Source organism: Rattus norvegicus, chromosome 16 (genome assembly GCF_021556685.1).
Source record: "Rattus norvegicus strain SHRSP/BbbUtx chromosome 16, alternate assembly SHRSP_T2T, whole genome shotgun sequence".
NCBI classification, from domain to species: Eukaryota; Metazoa; Chordata; class Mammalia; order Rodentia; family Muridae; genus Rattus; species Rattus norvegicus.
The window spans coordinates 38,703,375-38,712,944 of record NC_141549.1 but is presented as its reverse complement, the minus strand read 5'-3'; the positions used below and the strand labels follow the sequence as shown (position 1 = coordinate 38,712,944).

The 9,570-nt window shown below is 45.0% G+C and overlaps 2 protein-coding genes across 2 annotated transcripts in view; both read right to left on the bottom strand.

The window, feature by feature from the left end:
• The window catches only part of Erich1 (glutamate-rich 1), a gene marked incomplete at its 5' end in the record, with an annotated part of 52,793,804 nt that overhangs the window by 44,951,419 nt on the left and 7,832,815 nt on the right, over positions 1-9,570 (bottom strand).
• Galntl6 (polypeptide N-acetylgalactosaminyltransferase-like 6) overlaps positions 1-9,570 on the bottom strand; it is a 1,235,193-nt gene that overhangs the window by 28,813 nt on the left and 1,196,810 nt on the right. For both annotated transcript variants that reach the window (NM_001436575.1, NM_001135756.2), the window contains one exon: positions 1,245-1,361. In NM_001436575.1, coding sequence (NP_001423504.1) covers positions 1,245-1,361 — 117 coding nt within the window. The remainder of the gene's footprint in view (positions 1-1,244; positions 1,362-9,570) is intronic.

The window sequence follows — 9,570 nt, the reverse complement described above, 5'->3', positions numbered from 1 at the left end:
TCTTGTGGAGTCTATGTTGGGGTGCTGCCACCTCAGTTCTCGTTTACATGCATGATTAAAAACTGCTATTGCAACAGGAGGCCTTGCATTACTTTTAATGCACAGCCAGAGGGAAAACTAAGGTTAACGGAAGTCTCAAACACACAGTCTTTTTTTTTTTTTTTTTTTTTGGATGAGTTTCCTTGCCTTTCTAGGTTCATTGTCTTGAAAACTTCTATTTTGGGGAAGGTGGTAAGATTACATCACTTCCTTTATTAAAAAATTAGTTTTTTTTGAGTTAGTCTGCAAGGGGCTGGAGAGAGGGCCCAGTGGTCCAAGAGGTCTTCTTGAACAATCACGAGGACTGGTTAGGATCTCCAGAGTCATGCATAGGCCTGCGACTGTGACCCCAGCTCAGAGAAGGTGTGATAGGGACAGCAGAGCGCTAGAGACTGCTGGCTTCCGGCCTAGGAAGAAAATGCAAGCCATAGAATAAGGAAGACACTCAGACGAATAGCTATTCAGTGTTAGGTGAGGAAATTCGAGGCCTTCTTCCGGTTTCTATGCATGTGTGTAGGTATGTGCATGCAACACATAAACACATGTACATATAGATAAATAAAGCCACAAAATAATGGGCTTCATTGTGGCATTTCTGAACATGCCTTGTCTTTATTTATCTGCACCCCAACTCCTTTGTCTCATGGTTTTAGCTCCTTATTACTGGGCACTGCTGTCCTTGACCATGTCATGTGCACACACACAAGTGTTGGGGTCAGAGGGCACTTAAGGTTAAGTATCATCCCTCAGCTTCTGTCTACCTCTCCCTTAGAGGGTCTTACTGGCCTGGAACTCACTATGTAGGCCCTGGGGGTTGGCTAGCGATCACTATTGTTCTGCCTGCCTCTGCTTCAGCAGACCTGGGATTCCAAGCACTGCCAACACACTCAGCCTTGGAAACATGGGTTCTAGAAGAGCAGACTCAAGTTCTGACGTGTGTGTGAGAAGCACTTTCCTGGCCGAGCTTTCACACAAACCCTTATAAGTTTTTACCTGTTACCCTGATTGATTATCATGATTCTTTTGACAAGAAACAGAAGCAGAGGCAGACAGTAACTCACTAACTATAGATCTGGTTGGTGACAAACCATGACTTCATCCAAGTTCCAAATGTACCACCCAGAAGCTTCTTCCCATTCTGTCCCTCCACGATATTCCCAGCCCCTCCCCGACACCTGCCTCTACTCCCATGAAGTCTGACTCACCTGTTCGTGAGACCATGTCCTTTCGGAACCATCCTTCACACAGATGTCCAGCCTCAGTTCGGTCCCCATGGCTCCATGCTTGCTATCCACACATAAGTTTGCTGCCACATTTCGAATCTGTATCAAGAGTACATCAAGCACGGGGCCGTGTCACTATTCCTGACAATCCTGGGATCTATAAAGGTCTTCCTTGGTCTGTCTTTTTGATGACAGGACTAGAAACACACCTTGAGTTTAGTTGTAGTTTGTTGAGAAAAATGGGGGCATGAAATATAACATTGTACGTAAAAAAAGAACATGATAGAGTCAAAAGACAAAATTACAGCTGGTTGCAGCAAAATTAGTTATTGTTTGTGCACCGGAGGAAGTGCCCTGACCTCTGAACTGAGAACTCTTTCTTGTTCAGTTAGTGCTTAACATGGAATTTGTTATTCTACTGCAGGCACCTCCATCACTCCTCTCCCAGCATGGAGCGAGTCCCAGGCAGTTGCTCCACGTGAAGCCGTAAGGGTCCTTCAGTACTGGGCAGTTACAATGACCTCAGGTTCCAGTTTGGGTGCATTGGCTGTTGTCACACGTTAGCATTTCTCCTGACTGTTTACTTAAAATACGAATTAGCTGTACTGGCCAAAGATTGTGTTCATGTTATGGACAAGGACAGGGACAGGGACTTTGAAGTTTCTTTTTGCCTACAGGGTCTGCTAATCCTCTGCTTCTGTCATCCCCATAGCATGTTGTAGGGCTGGACATTAGATACTGTTTATGGTGTGTGTGTGTGTGTGTGTGTGTGTGTGTGTGTGTGTATGTGTGTGTGTGTGTGTATGTGTATTTGTGTGTGTGTGTGTAACACAAGCCCTGCTATCTTAGCCCTTCATATTTGCCTGTAGTAGTCCTGAATTATTATCTCTTACTATGTTTAAAAAAAAAAGAATAGAATGTACCCAGCTGACAGCTTTGGCTCCAAGTCTTTTGCCTGGTAGGAGTCGATAAGTAGGAAGAATACCCAATCAGTCCCGTTCAGACTGGGACCGGGTCACAAAACAGAGCAAAGGTTGTGAGGATCCTGGGAACTGTGAAGGGAAGGAGGGACGCTGGGATGGAGGTAATGTAGTGAGGGTGGGGGAGTGGGGGAGTGGAGAGGTTGGGGGGTAAGGGGATGGGATGTTGGGGAAGGGGGGTGGGGTAGTTCACATTTCCTGTTTGCTGGGAGTAGAGGTAGGTTGAACGTCCCACAGGAGACAGAACTGCCACTCATTCCCTTATTCAGAGACAGTGGCAAGAGTTCTAGCGACTGCATCGGGTCTTTTTCTCTTTTTCTTCATAAGAGTGAACTTGATTGCTCACCAAAGTAGGACTGACAGATCATCACTTAAAAAAAAAATCTTAGTTTCAGTTTCCTTAAACAAGGACTAAGGGAAACAGTATTTTTGAATTTTGGAAGGAGGAAGGAAAGTCAAACAGGAAGAGTGGCAAGAGAGAAGAAAAGCCTTTTCTTTTCTTTCTTTCTTTTTTTTTTTTTTATTAACTTGAGTATTTCTTATATACATTTCGAGTGTTATTCCCTTTCCGGGTTTCCGGGCAAACATCCCCCTCCCCCCTCCCCTTCCTTATGGGTGTTCCCCTCCCAACCCTCCCCCCATTGCCGCCCTCCCCCCACCAGTCTAGTTCACTGGGGGTTCAGTCTTAGCAGGACCCAGGGCTTCCCCTTCCATTGGTGCTCTTACTAGGATATTCATTGCTACCTATGAGGTCAGAGTCCAGGGTCAGTCCATGTATAGTAGAAAAGCCTTTTCTAAAAGCACTATTTTCACCAGGAATCCAGTATAGCTGTCCCCTGAGAGGCTCTGCTAGAGCTGGACCAGTATAGATGCGGACGCTCACAGCCAAACATCTGACCGAGCACAGGGGCCGATGGAGGAGCTAGGGAAAGGACTTAAGGAGCTGAAGGCGATTGCAACCCCAAAGGAAGACAACAGTATCAACTAACCAGACCCCCCAGAGCTCCCAGGGACTAAAACACCAACCAAAGAGTACACGGAGGTGGGGGGGTGGGGGAGTAGGGGGTAGAGAGGGGAAGGAACCCATGGCTCCAGCTGGATAAAGTAAAGGATTGCTTTATCGGGCATCAATGGGAGGGGAGCCCCTTGGTTCAGTGGAGGCTTGTTGACCCAGGCGGAGGAACGCTAGGGTGCTGAGGCAAGAGTGGGTGGGGGCGCATCCTAATAGAGGCAGGGGGAGAGGGAGGGGATAGGGGGCTTGTGCAGGGCAAACTGGGAAGGGGAGGATAATATTTGAAATGTAAATAAATAACCAATAAAAAATGAAAAAAAGAAAAAGCACACACTTGCTTCCTTTGTAAAACAGAAACACAGTTTCAATATTACTGGCGAGCACGCGTGCGTGCGTGCGTATGCGTGTGTGAGCATGCGCATTGTCTTGTTTTATTTCCAGTCTTCCCTAGAACTTTTGATCCTCTAGTTTTAGCCATCGATCCCCTAGCTTCAGCCATCTCTTCTATGTCCAGTGAGCTATTACCGTCCTGAGCCCTGCTCACTCTGCAAAACTCCGTCTCTATCTCCTCCTCGGGTCCAGCGAATCACTTCTCTGAAGCTGTCCGTCACCCGAATAACAGCCTAACAGCACTCTGGGAGGGTCTGTCTTCCCACCTCTAGGCCCTACTGTCTACGGCCGCATGGCCTTGTTAGAGCAGACTTCATTGGGTACGCTGACATCAACTGCATGGCGCTGCTCTTCTATCTAAGGCAATCTAGGAGCCCCAAACCGCATTTATAAGGGGGAAGCAGCTGTTTTTTATATTTATAGCCACTTGGACACAGAAGGAGAGGCTATCCTACTGGGTTGGCATTCAAGCTTGCCTGCCCTTAGGAAAGGAGAGAGTGTCCAAGCTAGGGATATGAGTGGTGTCTCTGCCAACCCAGCCCGTGGTTATGACCAACCCTCGCAGAGAGCCTCACTCTGTTTCCAAATGTTATGAACCCAAAAGGTCTCTGGCAGGGATAGGCAACACCATTTTCTAAACTCTTGAATTTTCTCAATTCTCCCTCAGATGGCAGCTGTGTAGACATCGGAATAAACTGCTTTTGCAGGCCCAATTTCAACTTTCAAAGGCATAATTGTCTACATCTGTGTAAATTCCAGCACAGAGTTGTGCCAGAGAGGAAATGCAGAGAGTTCAGTAGAGGACGAGGTTGACAGCTGGGACAAGACTAACACCTGTCCCCGTTCTCGCTTCTTACCCCTTTGTCTTTGTATCTGCATCTCTAGAAGCATGTGTGCAGAATCACCTCTTTTACTCACCAACACCGCTTCATCAAAATAAAAGGGCCAACAGAATTAAGACAGAATCAACGTTTAAAGGGTATAGGTGTATAATAGTATTTACAAATGGTTTTATTTCATCTTGTCTCTGAACTGTGTTTGAAAGAAAGGTAGTGCGTGCGCGCGCGCGCGCGCGCGCGCACACACACACACACACACACACACGCATGCACACACACACCTTCAAATCTAGGACGAGGACTACTGCAGGCTTCAATCCTCTGATGTCCAGCTTCAGGGCTTGGCACTGTTAAATTGCATCAAGGGATCTGGAGGAAGCCTAAGGAGGATTTGGAAGTGAAGTGGCTCTTGTCTAGGCAAGGGTAGAACAAGGATAAAAAAACAGGAAGAGGGCAATCGTGATGGATGACAGGATTGCAGAAGTATGATCCTTTCAGGAAAGGGTTAGGAAGAGGCAGAGAGTAAAGTCTTTTGTTAGAGATATAAAAAAATTAGGCTCAAGTTCAACTGACAATTATTCTCCCATCCAGGAAGCTTTTAGGGATCTCAGCTGGTGCAGCGGTTGCCTATCATGCACAATGCCCAGGTTCCAGTCTCCATATCAGGTATGGTGTGTGCACATCCTGTAATCCTAGCACTCCAGAGGTGGAGGCAGGCACACCTGCTGTAATGTCAGCATTTACGGATAGAGGTAGGAGGATCAGAAGGACAGGGTTTTCCTCAGCTACATTCTGATTGAGTTGGAGGAACATTGAGGAATACCTGAAATCTTGTCTCAAAAAACAGAACAAACTAAAACCAAAACGAGACATAAGAGAGATCTGTGCATGGTGGTGCATGTCTTTAATACTAGAATCAGAAGCAAATGGATTTCTTTGAACTTGGGGCCAGCCAGTGCTACACAGTGGGACTTTGTGGAGGAGAGGGAGGAGGAGGAAGAGGAAGAAGAAGATAAGAGAGGGGAGAAGTGAAGCAGAGAGGAGGAATGCAAAGTAAATATTCAAGTATTAAGGTGATTAATAGTTATAGAATTAGTCCCCCATTTTTACATATTATTTATTTATTTATTTATTTTTGCTTAGAGTATAAGTCAATCAATTGGATGCTAGGTAGACAGAAATGCTAGATTCAACAAATAAGAAGCATGATTTCTTAATGACTCTCAATAGCTTTGGGGCCTTCTAAATGAAGAACTAGATCACTCAACTACAAGTGGCTGCTGTATCCAGGCATTGTGCTAGATACTGGTCACAGAGAAGGCACAAAATGAGTTGATCTCCTCCGATACGCAACCCGTAGTATAGTCAGGATGTTAGAGAGCATGTGAAGAGAAGGGAATCCTGAATCTTCTAGCACTTCTAGCTGCAATTTTTTTTTTGGTTCTTTTTTTCGGAGCTGGGGACCGAACCCAGGGCCTTGCGCTTCCTAGGTAAGCGCTCTACCACTGAGCTAAATCCCCAGCCCCGCTAGCTGCAAATTTTAAATATGACAAAAGGTATCAGGATGTTCCTCTTCATAGAGTGTGGGTGAACTCACTGGGAGGCATTTTCTCAATCAGTGACTGAAGGGAGAGGGCCCAGCCCATTGCGGGTGGTACCATCCATCCATAGCTGGTAGTCTTGGGGTCTATAAGAAAGCAGGGTGAGCAATCCACAAGGAGAAAGCAGTAAGCAGCACCCTTCTATGGCCTGCACATCAGCTCCTGCCTCCAGTTTCTGGCTCTGTTTGAGATCCTGTCCTGACTTACTTGGATGATGAACAGCGACATAGAAGTATAAATCAAGTAAACCCTTTTGTCCACAATCTGTTTTTGGTTATGGTGTTTCACCATAGCAATAGCAACCCTAACTAAGACAGCAAGGTATTTTTCTTTTCCAGAACTAGACAGAAAAGACAAGAGTGCAAGAGGGAGAGAAAATTAAACAGAGATTCACTAGGGCCTAGGTTCTGCTTATGAGATTCAAAGGAGTTTCTCTACAACCTTGGTCCTACACTCACTTATAAAGTTCAGTTTCCTGTTTATTTATATACATACATATATATATATATACACACACACACACATTCTGTAGTATGAAAAGTTTTAAATAAAAAGCTAAAAAACATATTCAGGAGTACTTTTTACAAAAGATGCTTTAAGAAGTATGGATGAAAATCCTAAGGCTAGGAGAAGAAAATGGTCTCTACTCATCAGGAACCAAGATTTCTTAATGGGACAAGATTCATCACTGAGACATGTTTGTCTTGATTTGTTTTATTGTCAACTTGACAGTTGAGTCTACTGAGAAGAGACACCTTAATAGAAGGATTACATCAATATGGCTGGCCTGTGGCTATATCTTTGAGAGTCTGATTTGATTGATGGTTAATGTGGAAGGGCCCAGCCCACTGTGGGAGGCACCATTGCTAGGCAAGTAGTCTTGGGCTGTATAAGAGAGCTAGGTAAGCATGATTTGGGGTGGGGAGGGGCAGGCAGAATGCTTTCATTTCTCCATGGTCTCTGCTATATTTCCTGCTTTGAGTTCCTGTCCTGGCTTCCATCAGCAATGGATTGTTACCTGGAAGTGTAAGCTGAAAAGAACCCTTTCCTCCCCAAGTTGCTTCTAGTCAGAATGTTTTTTTATCATAGCAACAGAAAAGCAAAGTAGAACAGTGTTGAGGACGGAAGAGGAAAGGACCAACTCTGGGGAAGAAAGATTGGAGCACTTACCAGAACCGATGGCATTGGAGGATGGATACATTACAGTCTAGAGAGTGAGTTAATGGAAGGAGATCATAGCCTTAGGGACCAGAAGGGAAATAAAAATTGAAGTTTGAAAGTAAAAGGTGTTTGCCTGTGTGCTGTGTGCATAGCTGTATGCATGTGTGCATGTGTGCATGTGTGCGTGAGTGTGTGTGTGTGCGCGCGTGCGCGTGTGTGCGCATGCCTGTGTGTTGAATTCACACATGGTATCACTGAGTTTCATCTCCAGCCTTTAACATGTTTTTATGGTGAGAACGTTCATTTAGAGTTATTCAGTGGAAGGCCCATGCAATGATCCCTATTTTGTGGTCAGTTCCACAGCATCAGAACCAGGAGCCAGTTGAACACAGAGCTGCTATTTTCTCTCAAGCCTGACCTTGACCGCATCAGTGGTGTGGATTTTCTTTATAGCTGATTTGATTTGGTGCTTGTTGATTTCCATTAACCACAAATGTCCTGTCTTCTGTCCATTTCACATCTGGCTTGGGGATCAGGGGACTTTGATGAGGGCACACAGTCAATTTACTTCCTCTAGGGGCCGTGTCTGAGGACTCTGCTCCTGGATCTGCAAACAGTGCCAGAAGTAGGTAGCATGTACATTTTTTATTTTGGTGGCTATGGGCACTTTCCCTATTCACCTTCAAAGCCTTTGCCTTACCTTTGACTTGGGAGGAGGTGGGGCATCCTGTTTTGTTTCTGGTGCCTTTTTGGTGAACGCTGGAATGCACTTTTTTAGGGAATGGCAGTGATGTTGTGGGGGCAGGGCTCCATATAATGTTTGTCAATTGACTAAACTGTATGAAAAGGTAGCCGTAAGGATTGAACAGATGCATGCTTAGGCAATAGTCTTGTATATTGTAAGTGGCCAAGGAATGCTGTCTGACATTTACTTTCTAAGCTGAATCATTTATGAAACGGGGGTGATGTCACAGTCAAGTCACACCTGCGTTAAGCTTTGAGCACTTCAAATACAAGAAAAATTACAATTGAGCAGGTTTTGTTCTATCACTTCAGACCAGGTCTTCAGTGTACGTCTCAGTTAAGTTTGGAAATATAACTTAAGGTCTTAGTCAATACCACATCGCACATGCCCATCTCTTTCCTTCCTTCCCCGTAATCAACTCCTTCCAGTCAACGTTAGACCTAGCATGGAATTTTGCTTTCTCTCTTTCAGTTTCACGGGCATTTGGTATCTGCTTACAGGCTTTGAAAATGTAGTCAGATATACATAACACAAAGTTTACCATTTTAATATTTTAGAATGTTCGATTCAGCAATATTAATATATTCCATTACTATGTAATTATCTATTCCCAAGGTGTTCTAATTATTCAAAAGAGCAACCATTAGCCGCTAAGTAATGGCTAATTGCTTAAACTCTCAACCCTTGTCAATGTCTAATCCACTAAGGATATAGATTTTTGTGTCCTAGGCATTTGGTACCAGTGAATCGCACCAGATGTATTCTTTTGTGCCTGGCTTATTTCACTTAGCGGAGTATATTCAAGGTACCACGGTTGTAGCACATATCAAAGCTTTGTTACTTCTTGAAACTGAATGATATTTACAGATACACACACACCACATACACACATATACCACACACACCACACACACATATATACACATACCACATACACACACACCACACACACACCACACACACACCACACACCACACACACACACCATTCACACACACACACACCACACACACACCACACACACACCACACACACACCATTCACACACACACCACACACACATCACACACACATACCACACACACACCATTCACACACACACCACACACACACCACACACCACACACACACACCATTCACACACACACACCACACACCACACACACACACCATTCACACACACACACACCACACACACACCACACACACACCACACACACACCATTCACACACACACCACACACACATCACACACACATACCACACACACACCATTCACACACACACCACACACACATCACACACACATACCACACACACATATACACACATACCACATACACACACACAGCACACACACACATACACCACACACACCACATACACACACCATTCACACACACACACCACACACCACACACACACCACAAACACACACACACACACCACACACACACCATTCACACACACACCACACACCACACACACACACCACACACACACCACACACACACCACACACACATATACACACATACCACATACACACACACACCACACACACACACCACACACACCCAC